Source organism: Danio rerio, chromosome 9 (assembly GCF_049306965.1).
Source record: "Danio rerio strain Tuebingen ecotype United States chromosome 9, GRCz12tu, whole genome shotgun sequence".
Classification (NCBI taxonomy): Eukaryota; Metazoa; Chordata; class Actinopteri; order Cypriniformes; family Danionidae; genus Danio; species Danio rerio.
In genome coordinates this window covers 29,576,635-29,595,315 of record NC_133184.1, presented here as the reverse complement: position 1 = coordinate 29,595,315, position 18,681 = coordinate 29,576,635, and the positions used below count along the sequence as shown (strand labels likewise).

Below are 18,681 nucleotides of genomic sequence, written 5' to 3'. Positions count from 1 at the left end.
TGTGTTACTTTTGTACTTTTTGTTTATTAATTAAGTAAACTGACTGTCCATGAAGGGAATCACTTTTTTTTTCAATGCATTCAAAATAATGAGAATGCTTCCATGGCAGAAATCTAAGGCTCTGCTATCTTCATTTCTGTCTGTTCCCACAGGGAGGAAATTCTCATTGAGTGTGAGATTAAACGTGACCACATTCAATTTAATTCTGCAAATTATTTTTTAAAAGCCAATTTATTATAATAAAAATTAACTCAAATATTATTACTTTATTTTTTTAAGTAATGTGTTACTTTTCTCGTTACTTAGAAAAGTAATATTGTTATGTGACTTGTGTTTCTTGATATGCGTTACCCCCAAGACTGCACACAACATTCATACATATGGAACTTTGACAATGTAGTCAACATGACTTGGTTGCTCACCTGTACAGTGCTGATGTTGAGGACTTGGGTATGAACATTGAGAAACAAACCAAGAATGAATCTGGTAAATGGCATGGTTGCTTTAGCACTGTTATTGCACATAATTGTTTTTTTAACACTAGCAGCGTGTGTGTTCAGCTCAGTGTAAGGTTTCAAATGCAATAAAGCATTCACCTTTTAGTGCTACTCACTGGCTGTTTGATTTTTTAACGGCAGCAATAAGTCACATTTATTTCTTGTTGAGGAAATTAAACACTTTTTAGTGCCACTAAACAGACATTTCCCTTTATAACTGCAATGTAATATAACAGTTTTGCAAAATGAGACCTGAGGCACATATTTTCATGAGCCTTGCTTGAAACATACATCTGATATGGTATCTGATATATTCTACTATTCCAAAGCAAATTAGCATCAGCAACTTTATACAATCTAAAACTGAATAGACTAACTAATGAACTTCTTTATGCTTTTATCAAACAGGAAAAGGGGATCTGATTGGATCGGATTCGCTAACAAAAGAGCAGGTGATCAAGACTAACGCAAACGTGAAAGCACTGACGTATTGTGACCTGCAGTACATCAGCCTGAAAGGACTGCGAGAAGTGCTGCGCCTCTATCCTGAATACGCCCAGAAATTTGTCAGTGAAATTCAGCATGATCTCACCTATAACCTGCGGGAGGGCAGCGGAGCTGATGTAAGTGATGAATGCACACATGATCATATTCATAGCAAATGCAAACAATCCCAGAGTTACCTTTGATTCCACATATGTGATTGTAAAGCTTAAGGATTGTGTGCACGCTCTTGTTCTCAGCCTGAAATGTGTGTGCAAGGGACTGAAACAGTTAACACAAATGTGCAGGTCGATACATCACCTCAGATTGGAGTATCAATATTCTACGCTTGTACTCTGGAGCTGATATTTGTCCTATAAATAGTGCTTCAGTCCAATAAGCAAACACGATAATACAGCCGTCTACAGGAACATGTGTTATGATTTCCATTTTCTGCTTTACCAATTTAGTTTTTCTAATAAAATATCATAAAGTACATACAGTACATATAAAAATACAAGCATGTTGTATAAAATAAGAGTAAAGAAGATAAATTAACGGTTTACTAAAAGGAAAATATTTACCCACGTTAGTCAAAATCAAGCTTTCTTTCTTTAATGGAATATAATAGAAGATCATTCTGTCTGTCGTATGTTTAATGGAAGCCAGCAGTACCCAAATTACTAATATTCATCAAAATCGTCTTCTGCTGAAAAAAAGAAAGTCGTTTCAGTTTGGAATGACATGAGGGTTAGTAAAAAGATGACAGAAATTTCATTTTTGGGTGATCTATTTCTTTAATTTTGATGCTGTTGCTCAGATTAACTGGTCTAGCAGAACTTTCATGAGAAGTATTTAAATATTTGACCTTCAGTTGTAGAATTTGATGTAGAGTCATTATCTTTTATAGATCTCTAGAGGAAATATTAATAGCGTTATTTATCTCAAGTTGAAAAAAAAATAGCTTAAACTACCTTGAAGTGAATATCGTAATTTTCATTTTTAAGAGTTTGTATGAAGTGCTTTTCTCAGTTGTGATTTTTCTATACTCAGAGAATGGTGTTAAAGTATTTTCAGGGCATACCCTGTATAATATTCTAGTTTATGTTAGTCATATGCGATTAAATGTTTTTAATATTGGTTGAGTGCATCTATTTATGTTCTAAGATTATGCTTATAGAATTCAACACAGTCTCAAGCACATCTCTCATTATGAATTATTATACAGTTTGCTTTTTTGATCCTCGTGGTTAGATTGTTTGCTCAGCACAAGCCAATGACAAGTTAATTCCTTAGTTTTTACGTGGAGTTCAATTTCATATTCATGTTTGCCTATTAAAGAACCAGGTTTCTGAACAAACACTCAAAAGCCAGATGTGGAAAACTCCCTCAAGGCCTGTTTATATCAGTGTAATATAAGAAAATGGAGCTTTAATGGAATAGCGCTTTTAGAGGGATTTATCTGAGGTGTTGTTTACTTTAGTGTGTTTTCATTTCCAAACAGCATTTTAGAATGAATACGCTCCTGGTGCAGACTGGTGTTTTTATTGCGTTTTAAATGAGTAGTCTCCATCCGCACTATACAGCCTGGAAAAGATGCTTGATATGTGACCATTCAAGCTCAATGAATAAGGGTCTTATGAGAGGTGCTTGATGTTCTTTAGGGAATGAAACACAATGAGTATGTTTACATGGACCCCAATGCAAATAATTCGATTACTGATGTCCATGTAAACATAGTCAATGGTCCAGAATAAAAGTTAGCATTTTAGTCCATATGGTCCAATGGTGTTTGCAAACTAAAACAGGGTCTTTAGCATTTTTAAAATGCTCAGTTTTCGTAGGTGGAAGATGGCAGAGTGGCATGGACACCTGGTGTAACTATAACAATATGTATGCATTTTAAAACAAAAACACATTAGTGTAAATGGCACCTAAATAAGTGAGAACACATCTAACAAGTTTTGATTTGGTTTAGCTCAAATATAAATGCAAAATGGCTCGAAGGACAGCCTGGAAAACTGCAAGTGGCAGGGATTTATGCCGCAAGCAGGATGGGAGACTTTAAGTGGGTGGGACTTCAATTCATCATTTATTTTTTTTGCTTGTTCAAATTACTTATTTAAATGAGCTGAAACAACACAATTCTCAAGATTTCATCGGGACAACTTATTTTTTTATGTTCAATCCACGTAAATTAGTTAAAAGTTTTAAGTCAACTTAATCGATTTGTGTTGGGACAACATGAATGAATTGGGTGGAACCCGGCACACCAATTTATCAACATTTTTTGTGTCAGTATAATAATAAATACAGATTTTTTTTTCAATTCTGAAAGAGAAATGTATAGAGGTTAATAAAACACAATAGCTTAGACTTTGTGTTTTGTACAAAACATAAAACAATTAACCAAAAGCCTTAGAATATTCCTACTTGGAGCTCATGTGTCACCCATTTATAGCCAGTGGTGTAAAGTAACAAATTACAAATACTCAAATTACTGTAAATGATTATTTTTTTCGCAGGAATTGTACTTTACTAAATAGTTAAAAAATTGTGTACTTTTACTTTCCCTTGATTACATTTTTTGTGCAGTATCTGTACTTTTACTCCACTATTTTCCTTCAAGCTGTAGTCACTACTTTATTTTTTCTTGTCTCCAGGGATTGGCTGAGTAGAAAAATCAGTCTTGTGATTCCTGTCAAATCAAATTGCTTATTGAAGTAAATTACATAATACTAAACAACCTCAAGACATGGGCGCTTTACAAATGCAGCAAGCAAGAAAAGTGTCCAAGATATCTAAAATCTACTCATGCTGACCTGCTCTACTCTACTTTATAGCTGACCTGCTTATTTTGAGCTAGCTTCGACCTCTGTTTTTTTACTCAACTCGTCTGCTGCTTTTTAGACATCGATCAAAACAGACAAATCACATGCGAAAATCAGATTTGAATTAGTTTTGGTGTGAGCACACCTTAAATATTTTTTACCAAATTATAAAAAAAAACTGTTGTCCACTGTGAACTTGTGCATATCATGTGCAGAGTTACTCAATGAATTCATGAGCAGCCTGTGACCTATAGACTGGAGGTATGCGTATGTAACGGTGCATTGCCCACATCCACAACCAGCCGAATACAAAATGGATCCCCATCTGCTGTCTTTGGCATCTTTCCTTCCTTCTCTCGCACAGCCTCAAAGTCCGTGTCCTTTCCCTGACTTGGATGCTGCCACTACCCCCTCATGTTCAGGATGCACATGTATTGCCTCTGCACGAGTCCCTCTCACACACACGTTCTCTCAGCCTTGAGTGTAACTTGCAAGGACAGGAATAGCAGCAGGCTGCGGTTTGGAGTGTGTGCCGATACTAAGAATAGCACAGAGGGAAGGCGGGGACTCCTCGCTGGCTGGGTCCCCCGCGCCTCGAGCTAAGATTGGATCCTGTTAGATAAAAATAGCACTGAAGCGAGAGGCATGGAGGTGGGGTGGGGGAGAGATCCCTCTTTTCTCTCCTTTCACTTTATCCTGCAGTGCTGCTTCTGCAAGATGTTTAATGCAGATTCCACCCAATTTATCCCTCTGTTTGTGGAGAAAAAAGGAGAGAGAGGGAATTGATTACAGTCGGTTGGTGCTGTTGCAAGCATATAAAATATAATGTAAGTACTTTATACCTCAAATTCTCCAAAATAGGTGTTCAATCGCATGTAGAGTTTTCACACTGGGACTTGTTTAACATATAAACACCACCATGACAGCTGCATCGCAACGTGCTAAAAGCTGCTCCAAATGCCTTAGCAACCGCATAGAAATGCCCTGGCAACCAGCAACAATAGCATCTTGGCAGTGACTTTCAAAAATGTAAGCATTCAGTTTCAGAACGTGTAAAAATCAAGTTTGTTTGTGCCACGAGACATAACGGATAGGCATTGATGCTCACTTCACGTGTGTGCAACCCCAGAACGCACACAGAATACCAATGAACACACACTCACACACACACACATTTGCACATAATTGCAGAGCTGGTGAGGATTGAAGTGTGATTATTGGGGAAACATCCTTGTTAGTATGTGTGAGTGTGTGTGTATGTGTGTGTGTTTGTGCATTATTGCTCTGGAGGGAAAAGGTAATGCATTCTTTCCTCTCTTTCTTGTTATATTTAGTCATGATTGACTGAACTTGGCGACTCGGGGGACATGGAAATGCCCGAATAAACACCTCCTTTTTCTTCTTTCTCTGGTAGAAGGGGAGGGAAAGAAAGTGAAAACTTCTGTAGAAACACCAATTTAAGCATCTTGCACACATGCACACGATCCCCTCTGGGGTTTGTGTTACTAAGATTGGAAGGAGATGGCTAAAAATAAATCGTCTGCAGTCCCACACCCCACCTAAAGCACAGAGTGTGGGGGTGGAGATCATGAAAGAGAGAGAGAGAAGCAGGGTGCGGAGAACAGGAGGGGGTTGCGGATAAAGATGGAGAGATTTCAGTCAAAGTGAATGGGGGAGAACAAATGGAGGCATGGGAAGAAAGGGACTGCGGGTAGATGCGTGAAAATTTAAATTAGGATTTGTTTTGTTTTTCAATTTCTTCCTATCCTGGTTTTGTGATGATGGAGATAGCAATATATGGCTGAGGAGGACTGCGTCTGAGTTGCCACCCTATAGCGACGGACGGTGATTGACACAGTGTTTTATATGTTTTGACAAAACAAAAATAAACAGTGCCGCCTCTCCTCTCTGCAACCTCTTCTGCGGTGCTGCAAGATAACGCCGCTTGCAGCCTTCCTTTTTATGACATTTTACAAACATGCAATTCTGACAGAGCTTAACAACGAAGGAATTGAAGTCAATTTCAACTTGTGTAAAGACGTGTGTGTTTCTGAGTATAACCAATTGAAGTTCCTTAATGTAGTACAATGGGAAAATATCCTGAGAGTTGAGCGGGAGGTGGAAAACAGAGAAAAGAGGAACAAGAAAAATCAACAGGCTGTGTTAGTCTGCCACGCACTGGCCATGACTCTTTACTACCCATATCAAAATCTATATACTGTACATTTGATTTGTACATTTGTGTTGTTTGTACATACTGTACATTTGGTCAGAATGATTAGCCCCCCTGTTTATTTTTCCCCCAATTTCTGTTTAACGGAGAGCAGATTTTTTTCCCCAAAACATTTCTAAACATAATAGTTTTAATAACTCATTTCTAATAACTGATTTATTTTATCTTTGCCATGATGACAGTAAATAATATTTTACTAGATGTTTTTCAAGACACTTCTATACAGTTTAAAGTGACATTTAAAGGCTTAACTAGGTTAATTAGGTTAACTAGGCAGGTTAGGGTGATTAGACAAGTTATTGTTGAACAGTGGTTTGTTCTGTAGACTATCTGAAACAAATAATTTTGTGCTTAAAATGTTTTTAAAAAAATTAAAAACTGCATTTAATCAAGCCGAAATAAAACAAATAATTTTCTCCAGAAAAAAAAGAAAATTATCAAACACACTGTGCAAATTTTCTTGCTCTGTTAAACATCACTTTGGAAATATTTAAAAAAGAACAAAAAAATCTAATAATTCTCACTTCAACTGTACATATGATTTTTCTTCCACACAACCTTTCCTTTAGTGTTGCTCATCTTGTCAAACATGTGATGCTTTCCACAAACTCTTAAACTCCCAGTGTGCTATTATCAGAACCAGTTTAAACACAGTAAACACGTTTTAATCAGACCCAGATTACAGCCTTCTTATTACAGTTTTTTTTAGTCTCTTTGGGACATTTCTCATTGAAATTTGCAAAACAGTAAGTGCATTCCTCAAAACAGCACAAACAAATAGCAAAACACCATGGATTACCTGCAAAAGCTAGTTTCTTGCTCAAAATCCTTAGTTCATCTCTCAAAAGAGTTTAGTTTAGTTTATTTGTTTACTGGGTCAGTGCACATTAATAAACATTACTGTAAAATATGCCAGAATTAGCCAAGAATGGCTAGTTTTCATCTGTAGACCATACCTGTCAACCAACCCGTTTTTCCTAGGATTCTCCAGTTCTATCCCGCTATCACATCGTTAAGTTATTTTCTCATATTTTTTTCAATCTTTCTATGAAGGGTGGCAATAAACATTAAAGAACAGATTTTATATATATATATATATATATATATATATATATATATATATATATATATATATATATATATATATATATATATATATATATATATATATATATATACATAATGAGTTGATAGTTAAATTCCTTTTGATTCAAGACAAAGGCATATTTCGTTTGTCAAAGTAAGAGTAAGAATAAATGTAATGTTTTATAATTGCCATGGCTGCAAGAGTTTGAAATATTAAACAATATATTTTAACATATTAATATGTAATTTATTCCTGGGAAATTTAATTTTCAGAGTCATTACCTTTTGTGTCGCTTGATCCTTCAGAAATCATTCTAGTATGATGATGTGGTGCACAATTAACATTATATGATCAATCTTGCAGAAAAGTGCTACGTAACTTTTAAAAAAATTCTTTAATAAACAGAATGTTCAAACTAATTGCATTTAATTTAAATAGAAATTACTGTCAGTTTACACCAATTCATTGTGTTCTTAATCGTTTTGATCATTTATGTTTTATCTTAAACAGTTTTCATCCATAAAACAGTCAAAAAAAGCTGCATTATAGCTGTCAGGTTTCTCTGAATAATAGATATAAGTGTATGGGCAACTTGTTAATGAGAATTCTGTTATCTGAGTCTAAACTGGCTTTAATAATGGCACACAGAGAGTTTAAGAGTTTGCTTGTAGAAAGCAGCCCCATTTGACAAGTAATAAATAACATAATTAAAACCCCTATAGATATGCTATGGGTCTGTTATTTGCCAATGACCAAGCTTGTATACTTGGCTAAGAAACACTCAAAATTAACTAATATAAGAATAGTTAAGAATGAATACATGTATCCTGGTTTTGTAATAGGCAGGCTGTGTGCCTATAAATACTAAATAATTCACACAAGTATTAATGAGATCTAATGTTTACAATGGGCTTTCCAGATCTGATCCTGGAAGGACACTGTCTTGCAGGGTGTAGCCCTGATACTAATTAAACACACCTGAACCAAGGTTTTCAGAGCTGGAGCTATTATAGCAAAGATTTGCCAAGCACTGGCTCTCCAGGAGCAAGGTTGTACACTTATATTTTAGGAAAATCCAATATTATTTTGGATGAAGTATCACCCAAGCCACTTTCAACTTATATATGTCAAAATCTTTTATTAATTGCATTTGGTGTGATGGAGTAACCCCCGCTTGTCTGGCCGAGCTTCTGAGATACTAGCAATCATCTCAAACAAACAACTTCTGCACATTCCTCGCACACTCCTGAAGCTGAAAGCGAAGCGTCCTTTTTTAGTAGCTAGTCCTAGATACTGGAACAGACTACCTCAGACAGAGTTTTATATCTTAGTTGAAGACTTATTAGTACTCCATGGCATTTGATAGATTTGTATGTTATTTAATGTGTACAGTCCTTTCTATTAGTTACGTGTTGTTAAGTTCCTGCTTTTTAATCTTAGTATTGGTCTTTGGTACACACAAGTGTTTTTAAATGTGTTGTATATAAATAAAAAAAAAGGCTGTATTTAATTCCATATAGACACTTGCAGAACTAAACTCACTCTTTCTCTCTCAGCTGGACTGGGAAAGTAATGGTGGTCTGGTGAAGAAACTGCCTGCTATCCGTGAGGATGAGGAGAATGATGAAGAGCAGAACTCTGTGTCAAGGGCCCCACGTTCACCTCTTCGTCTGACCAGGGCCCTCAGCTCCCCCTTGCGATCACCCCTCCTTCCCCCCCGACCCTTCCGTGCTCCATCTGAGAGCATGCGACCCGCCACCCTCCAGATCCCTGTGGTCAGTTTCAGCAGCGCCCCTCCAGAACTCAGCCCCAGGTACACACACACACACACATACACATCTCCCATCACATCCACAACCATCTGCAGCCCTCTGGTGGCTCTTATCAGAACTTTATTGATTCATAATTTAGAAGAAGTATCCAGCTACCATGACAACCATTTTTGGTGAAATCTCTGCTTGCTCTAATGATTGGCTTTTCAATTTCACCCTAAGAAATCAAGGCTTATCTAAAGCTGCAATTAAACAAGCAGAAAGTAATGGAGTCCATTTCTATCTAGCCATTTTTGTTATATATTATGTAGCTGATGATGCATTGATTCTTAACAGGTCTTGGTCAGTTGTGCACAAAAAGCCATGATGCATGTTTTATGATGTCTCTGCAGGTTCGTGGACGGCATAGAAACAGAAAGCAATTCCAGCTCAACACAAAGGTTTGAGTTCGGTCCCAGCCTACCTCAGAGTGGCCCTCCATCCCCTTCCCCAGGTACAAACACAGCGTCAAGTCAGAATGTGATTTCTGGGAGGGAACATGAAGTGATATTTCCAAAAATAGACTGTCTTGCACAGTCAGACTTCTCCTGCAGCTTATTCTGGCCAAGAACCGCCCACTTAGACAGGAAGGGACCATCTGACCAATATTTAGAGCTGCCAGCTATTTTTAATGTGGTGGTACATGTAAAGTCATATATAAGCTGAAAATTAAAGCTTTCTTTTTATTTCCGTGGTGATATGTCTTCATTAGTTTTGATGCCACACCTTGAACTTCACAAACTTTGACAAATCTAGTTCTTTCTCTGAAGAATTCACTGTAGCAGATAAGATGTATGCAAATGGAATTGTTACAGTTAAAGTCAGAATTATTAGATTTTTTTATTCCTTTTTTAAATATTTCCCAAATGATGTTTAACAGAGCAAGGAAATGTTCACAGTAAGTCTGAAAATGTTTTTTTTTTCTTCTGGAGAAAGTCTCATTTGTTTTATTTCGGCTAGAATAAAAGCAATTTTAATTTTTTTATGAACCTTTTTATGGTCAAAATTATTAGCACCTTTAGGCTATTTTCTTTTTTTTTTTTTTTGATAGTCTACAGAACAAACCATCGTTATACAATAAATTGCCTAATTCCCCTAACCTGCCTAGTTAACCTAATTAACCTAATTACACCTTTAAATGTCACCTTAAGCTGTATAGAAGTGTATTGAAAAATATCTAGCAAAATATTATTTACTGTCATCATGGCAAAGATAAAAAAAATCAGTTATTAGCGATGAGTTTCTAAAATTATTATGATTATAAATGTGTGGAAAAAAAATAAACGGGGGCTAATAATTCAGGGGGGCTATTAATTCTGACTTCAACTGTTTGTGTGGATTTGTCTGCAGTGAGCCAAGAGCAGCTGGAGTCAAAGCAGAGCATCACCAAACTGAGTGAGGAGGTAAGTCAATCAAGAATAGCAAATACAAATGACAAAAAAATAAAATATTTTAAGTATGAAATACATTTAAATATGTTTGCATAGTATTCAAAATTGAGTAGTTGAGGCAAGCTCATTGGTCTAAATCATGAGAGACCAGAGTTAGTCTGGTTATAGACCAGGTGTGTCCAAACTCGGTCCTGGAGGGCTGGTGTCCTGCTGAGTTTAGTTCCAACTTGCTTCAATGCACCAGCCAAGTAAGTAAGAGTAAGAGCTTGATAAGCTGGTTCAGATGTGTTTGATTAGGGATGGAGCTAAGCTCTCCAGGACTGAATTTGGACACCACCGTTATAGACTCTCAAATTCTGGAGTTCTGCACCACTGCACATGCAGTTTATATCACTAAAAACCTCCTTCTAAAAGTACAACAAGGTCTACCAAAAGCTATAAGCCACTAGAGGCCATGCATTACATTGATTTTTTACCACTTTTAAAGGGTGTTAGAAAAGTGGCTTATTGATTTTTTTGTAAAAAGGCTGCACTACAGCATCAAATAAGACCTCTTTGTTTAGTAAGTACATGATAATATAGAGTTGACCGGTCATCGTTTGCAAACTTAACCCAGTCAGGATGATCAAGGCCCTGATTCCTAGTAAAATGCTATTAAAAGAAAGAAAATGTAAAACAGTAAGTGATATTTGTCTAAAACATCTACAAGGAAATCGCTGTCTTGGACAATGTTTTACTGTGCAGTGTGCCTCCAAGTTTTGGTATTGACACACTAATCATCATGTTGTAACTAAAATGTTATTTATGGGTATTAGTGCATTTATACACTGTAAAACCCAAAAATTTAAGGTAACTTAAACTGTTTGAGGAAACCAATTACAACAAACCAACTTCAAAAACTACTATTAATTAGTACTGTGAACTTAATGAATTTGAGTAAATAAAGCAATTTAAGCACAGTAAAACCCAATAAACAAAGAGAATTCAAACTCAGTACTGTAACACTCAATAAGTTAAGGCAACTCAAACCATTAGAGGAAACCGATTGCTACAAACCATTCGAGTTGAAAAACTCATCTTTATGAGTACCGTGTACTTAATTAATTTAAGTTGAAGTTATGAGGTATTTAATTAACTCCTTACCTTCAACACTGAGTTCAAAACTCTTTTCAAATGAGTAGAATTAACCTTTAGTCAATTTTGAGTTAACTACACTCATTTCATTAGATAAAGTTGGCTGTTGGGTTTTTCAGTGTATGAAATTGACAGATTTGCAGGAATGGCTCTAAATAAAGGACACCAGTCTGATTGTATTTGCGCATTTACTTGCATTCTGTTGATCTCATTCACAGATGACTAGTCTATCCCAGCAAGTCTCTCAGCTGAGCAAAGAGCTACAGGAAATGACACGTCTCCTCCGGCCCATACTTGTCATGGGATCTCAAACCCTCCTGACTGCCCTCAGTCCAACAATGCCTCAGTCTCCCAGCAGTTGCAGTGGTCCAACAATACCCACGCCACCAGCTCCTTCACCCACAGCCTCACCATCCACGCCACTCAGGCCAACTTGCTCCCTATTGGACAGCGCAGACACCGGGAGCATTGGCTTACCCAGTTGTCTCCTACCCACCAGCCCACCACTGAGACCCCATGCACAGGTTCAGGTGTCTCCAACAGGCTGTTCGAGAGGGCCTTCCCTGCCAGTCCTCATTTCTCCAGTGACAGCCCAAACTGAGGGGCCTGGCACCCAGGCAGCTCCAAACCAGCCACCACAAGCCAATCAGCCCCCTTCTCCATCTTTAACCTTTTCATACTCACTGCCATCTTTCCGCTCCCAGTCTTCTTCCTGCTCCCCCTGCCAGGGGCCTCACCGACCTGCCAGTCACAGCAGAGGTTTGCTACCTCAGCCCCCCTCACTGGACAACCCAAATCCACCACTCTCACATTGCTCGGCCCCACCCTCAATCAATAACTCCCCAGGAGACCAAAGGGTGGGTTTCAGCCAGTTCCCCTCGTCCCCTTCCTCCTCTCGCATCCAGCCACGGGCATGCACTCCTCCTTCTTCTTCTTGTCCACACACATCTCCACCCTTGCCCTGCTCTCTGGACTCCCTGCCAGAAACACAGGCCTCTTTTGGCCCTTCATGGTTGCCGCAGAACACCGTCCCGGGACCTCCCCAGTTAGAGATTGAAATGCAAGAGTGGGCAGCAACAGCAGGGAGGCCCAGCACAGAGCATATCAGCTTCATAGATGAAGAAGGACCACCACTGTGAGAGACTGAATAAAGATGACTAGCTGACTTAGCAAATAAGGGAGTGGTGAACTGGGCTAACTGCAATGTCCCCAACAAACCTCCATACCGAATTGATTGCTTTCCCATTAGGATGACACTCTTATAACTACACAAGTTGTGGCTCTGTTCCAAAACTTAGTGAGCTGCCTAATCAGACAGCTTAGTTATCCCATGCTCCAAAAGTAGACATCTAAATGGGTTATCTTTAAAGGTACATTGTTTGGCCAGAATTTCAGATCGCAGTGTGAGCTAGTTACAAATGCAACCCAGGATTGTCCCACCCGTTAAATTGCTAAAACCACACAAGAAACACATGCTACATGAATGCCATCTATTCTTCATAGATAGAACCATTTTGACTGTTTGCACATTATGTTGCAGCGGTCTGATGAAGCTTTTAGGTTGAGGTTAAATTGTAATTCCAAGGTCTAGAGCAGGGGTGCCCAAACCCGGTCCTGGAGGGCTGATATCCTGCATATTTAGTGCTAACCCCAATTAGACCCATCTGAAACAGCTAATCAAAGTCTTTTAAGGTGTACTAAAACATGGGTGTCCAAACTCAGTCCTGGAGGGCCGGTGTCCTGTTGAGTTTAACTTACCTCAGCACACCTGCCAGGAAGTTTCTAGTATATCTAGTAAGAGCTTGATTAGCAGGTTCAGGTGTGTTTGATTAGGGTTGGAGCTAAACTCTTCAGGACACTAGCCCTCCAGGACCGAGTTTTGGCACCTATGGTCTAGAGCAGGGGTGTCCAAACTCAGTCCTGGAGGGCTGGTGTCCTGCAGATTTTAGCTCCAACTTGCCTCAACACACCTGCAGGGATGCTTCTAGAAAGCCTAGTAAGAGCTTGATTAGTTAGCCCAGGTGTGTCTGATTGGGGTTGGAACTAAACTATGCAGGACACCGGCCCTCCAGGACCGAGTTTGGGCACCCCTGGTCTAGAGCACAGAACTCTCATTACAAACCAATATATTCTCACTTTCAAAGTAGCTTAAACACATCTTCATTCGTAGTAGCCTTTATTAGTCTGATTTTAGCATGATGCTAAGCTAATTCTAACAGAACTTTCAACTGCTAGAAATATTGATATGAACAGTTGCATGTAATTATTAATGAAAGAAAAATATTAAGCCTAATATTGCGTGTACTGATGTATTGGGTCAGATATTAGCTTAGCAACATGCTAATGCCAAGCTCATTTGAAATCCATTGTGCACAAGTGGTTAGATTACTTGATTTGGGGGTTTTAGGAAGGACAGCTGTTAATCCTTTCAGTCATTTATGAGCTTTGGTTAGATTTAAATTTAGATTGTAGCTGCCTATGTATTGAGGCAGTTCACTATGCTTTTGAAACAGCCACTGATATTCACTGCATGGCAGCACACCAGTACCTGATACCAGCCAATTACTCTTCTCTGAGCACAACTTGATGAAGTTCCTCTTCTAAAGGCATTATATGACCTTCACATGCATCATAGTGACCCAATTGGCACGGATCCCACTGCGGCCATAAATCCCCTTGCTATAGGGGAATTTAATATAACAAATGAAAGTGCACTGATTACCTTGCATAGCTGTGCACTGATCATGCACAGACTACAAGAACTGTCAGGTGGTGTTTCTTATCTCTGTATTACCAAAACAATGTTTGTACTCTACTAATTACCCACTTTGTGAGTTAAGTTCGCTTTTTGAATTTCCAAACTTGGCAAATGAATGAAGCTGTCACAACACATTCTCCATCATACTTCACTTGTTTGCTCCAGATTGTCTCGAGCCAGTTAACACATTCACTAGCCAGAACCACCAGTTGCATATTAGGTTAGCACGGAGACCTTGGGAAATATCTGTCCTCCGTCAGATTTAGCCAGTTTCAAGATTTCTTCAATATAATCTGTCAAAACAAGTATGAATTAGTGCTAGCTGAAATTGTAACACGCACACATATGTACAGTACATGTAGCCAGGGTATAAAATTACCATTTGCAACACTTCAAAAAAAGAGCTGCAGCCATTAAACAATATTAAAGAAATAGTTTAACCAAAAATTAAAATGGCCCCTTAATTCAACCATCCAGGTGGAATTGGTGCAGTAGTAATGTGGTCGATGGATCAGTGCGTTGTGGGAAAGAAGCAGCTAAGCCAAAAGGCAAAGCTCTTGATTTACCAGTCAATCTACGTTCCTACTCTAACTTATGGTCATGAGCTTCGGGTCATGACCAAAAGGACAAGATCTCGGATACAAGTGGCCAAATAAGTTTCCTTCACAGGGTGGCAGGGCACACCCTAATAGAAAGGGTGTGGAGCTCTGTCACCCGGGAGGAGCTCGGAGTAGAGCCGCTGCTCCTCCACGTTGAGAGAAGTCAGCTGAGGTGGCTCGGGCATCTGTTTCAAATGCCTCCTGAACTCTACCTAGGGAGGTGTTTCAGGCATCTCTCACCTCGGGGAAGACCCAGGGCACGCTGAAGGGTCTCTCGGCTGTGCTGGGAACGCCTTGGGGTCCCCCTGGAGGAGCTGGAGGGAGTGTCTGAGGAAAGGGAACTCTGGGGTTCTCTCCTAAGACTGCTGCCCCCACGACCCGGCCCAGGAAAAGCAACATAAAATAAAGTAATGAATGAATTTAACTATCCTCAAGCTGTTCTCAGTGTATATGACTTTCTTCTTTCAGATGAACACAGTGTGAGCAGTTTTAAATTTGATCACTGCTCTTCCATGCTGTAAAATGGTTTTGGGTAGTGGCCACTTATCTGAAGCCTCCAAAAGTGCACAAATCTGTTGTAAATCTGCCCCATATGCCATCGGGGTTAACACGTCTTATAAAGCAGTTCTATGTGTGCTTGTAACCAAAATATTTCACATGTTTAAATGATGAAGTTAAATCGTTTTCTTTTGCTGGCTGCTAAATGCAACTTGTTGGCTGAATTCGGACTTAAAATACACTTTAAAAAATGCTGGCCCTCCTAATTGATTTGTGTTAGGACAACATGAAGCAATCAAGTTAACTTGCTAGTTTTTACAAACTTGTGGACAAAGTGGATTGAACTTAAGTTTGTAAAAAAACAAGAATCATATTAATTCAGCTCACTTAAATTGGTAGTTTGAACAAATAGCAAACACTTTTTTTGTGTATGAAACATCACGTAAGACTTATTCATGGACTTATTTCATAGTCTGTTTACCACAGAAGATGACGATGACCAACAAATCTAGTTCACGTGGTGTTACTGTATAAAAGACTATTAGTATTACTATGTCTTCCACTGCTAATGCGTCTTACATCATATACATCAAGTCAGAGGTCAGCCAAGATTTCAAGAATGTGCATCCAGCAGCAGTCAGTGATTAAAGTTTTATCATTTAAAAATGTGAAATATTTTAAACACATCGATCCTCTTCATAAGACGCCCTCTAAACAATTTTGGGTTGCCATAAACCAACATTGGAACAAATATGGAAAACCCGATATTGAGATAACTCTTAATTAAATTCAAATGACACGACAACCCAGCATTTTATGTTGTTGATTTTTTGTGTGTGTTTTGGTGGCATTTGGGTTAGTTTTACCAGTTTTATCTGTTTCTTGTATTCCTTGTAAATCTATACATTTGGAGAAACCCCTGCAGGACATTACATTAAGCAACAGTAAGCCTGCGTAATGCCCCATGTCAAAATCTTGATTTTGTAATAATTTGGTTTTGTTTTACAGCTTTAAACGATAAAATGGCCTCACGTTTCTGAAACCGCCACAATAAAAGAACAAATTGGTCTTTTTATGATACTTAGCTAAAATTGTTAAAAGATTACCAACCATCTGGCCGCTTCATTTCTGCGCCAAAGCCAATTTATTTTCATTTGCGCTTGGCAAAAGTTCATTTGTGGCCCTGCATGTAAAAATTCATGACATGCTAAGCACTCTAGCATGTAGTATCCTCCTAAAAAGTCATGGTGGCCAAGTTACATCTATCTCCTTTAAAATGAATTAAAACAGGAAAATTTAAGACAATCATTAGAGCAGTGTTTCTCAACTCTGTCTCTGGAGGCACACCAACAGTCCACATTTCCCAACTTTTCCTAATCAAACACAGCTGAACCAGCTCATCACATAATTAGAAGAGATTCTAAAACCTAAAATGAATGGTTAAGATGAGGGAGGGGGGCGGCACTGTGGGTAGCGATGTTGCCTCATAGCTAGAAGGTCACTGGTTCAAGCCTCAGCTTGGTCAGTTGGCATATCTGTGTGGAGTCTGCATGTTCTTCCCATGTTGGTGTGGGTTTCCTCTGGGTGCTCTGGATGGATGGGTGGATGGATGAATGGATGGATGCATAGATGATTGGGTGGACCGACGGACAATTCGAGGGATGGATGATGGATAAGATGGTTGGATGGATGAATGGGTAAGATGAATGGATGGATGGATGGATGGATGGACAGTAGAATGGATAAGATGGATGGATGGATGGATGGATGAGATGGATGGATGGATGGATGGATGGACAGTAGAATGGATAAGATGGATGGATGGATGGATGGATGGATGGATGGATGGATGGATGGATGGATGGATGGACAGTAGAATGGATAAGATGGATGGATGGATGAGATGGATGGATGGATGGATTTCCTCCAGGTGCTTCGGTTTCCATCACAAGTCCAAAGACATGCGCTATAGGTGAATAGGGTAAGCTAAATTCTCCGTAGTGTGTGTGTATGTCCTGGTTCTCCAGGTTGGGGGTTGAGTGTGGTGCTAACGATTCACCTCATAAAAATGAGATGATATGAAACACCAACATGGCATGGCTAAATATCAACTTTGATTTAAACAGCCCTGCGAGTAATCTGAGGGAGACATCCAAAGTATGAACTGTTGGTGTGCCTCTAAGAACAGGGTTGGGAAACACTCATTAGAAAACACTAAACAGATCATAGAACCCGTGTCATGGTACCACACAAAACCGCTCATATTCAACTACATCAGGGGTCAGGATGCCATATGCTGGATCCTGAGAACTTGACATGAACAGCCAGAGAAGTCAATTTATGTATATATACACACGACTGAAATAAACTCAAATACACAGCTTTAGCCATCCTGCCAGCGTGCCTTCTCATAAAAATAAAAGCGAAAAAAAGTCCTCTAGCGCTCCCCATAATCCAGCACTCACAATACTTCTCAAAAGCTGTTGGCTGTATGACAGTAGAGAGCACTGCACTTTTATTTTGCATATTTATTTTCAAGTTTCTATCATTGTATGTATTTATCGATGTATCTGCGACCCCAAAAACACGCTCCCACGAGGAACCTCACAGACAGTTCTAGCAGCCGCTGCCGATAGAAGCAGAAACACCTCAAACTGAATGAGTTTCTGACCACCATGTGATTATGGATCTCAGAAATGGTGATCACCTCAGCGTCTCGAATTGAGCAGCGACACAATGGCTAAACGAAAGCGCTCAGTGTTTAATTGGCCACATCTCTTGGAAGCAGATTTGATCAGCTGGCGCCTGCACACCATCTGTGCATCCTAACTTACCGTACATCGGGAAGGGGCCAGTGTTCACAACATAATGGAATACTTTGGTTTCTATTTTCGCTATTTAGGTCTGAGGGTTTGAATGCGGATGGTAGGAACTTGGATGGACTTTGGGGGTCTGGGGTTTCCTGCATGTCCAGTTAATTTGCATGAAGAATGTGCCTGCATATATGGGGGGTGTGGGGAGGGGGGCTAGGTTGCACGACCCATGGAGAAAAGGGGTCCAGATGTATTTTATTAACTGTAATAAGCTTTATGACAGACACTTAACAAGATAATAAAACAAAAGCTGATGTTTTATAAGAAAACAGACTTCTGTGTTCTTTCTAAATCACCCTTTTTGTTTCTGAAAGATTTCAAAATATGATCAGGTTAGTTTGCCCCAAAATGAAAACGCTTTTAATCACCCGTCCATCATTCTAAACCCATAAGAAAACTGTTATCTTTGGGAACACATGATTTCTTTAAATAAATATTGAGAAATAAATTCTGAAAGCCTAAAATATATAACTGAAAGTATTCTGA

General features: G+C 38.9%; 1 protein-coding gene across 3 annotated transcripts in view; it reads left to right on the top strand.

Annotated features, from left to right (window-relative positions):
- kcnh3 (potassium voltage-gated channel, subfamily H (eag-related), member 3) overlaps positions 1 to 18,464 on the top strand; it is a 201,790-nt gene extending 183,326 nt beyond the window's left edge. For 2 of the 3 annotated variants that reach the window (XM_073912773.1, XM_001919401.8), the window contains exons 11-15: positions 906 to 1,120; positions 8,688 to 8,944; positions 9,296 to 9,396; positions 10,293 to 10,345; positions 11,686 to 18,464. In XM_073912773.1, the coding sequence (XP_073768874.1) occupies positions 906 to 1,120; positions 8,688 to 8,944; positions 9,296 to 9,396; positions 10,293 to 10,345; positions 11,686 to 12,606 (1,547 nt within the window). In that variant the 3' untranslated portion in view covers positions 12,607 to 18,464. The remainder of the gene's footprint in view (positions 1 to 905; positions 1,121 to 8,687; positions 8,945 to 9,295; positions 9,397 to 10,292; positions 10,346 to 11,685) is intronic. The other variant, XR_012385441.1, reaches the window with a different exon arrangement.
- Positions 18,465 to 18,681: the final 217 nt, after the last annotated feature.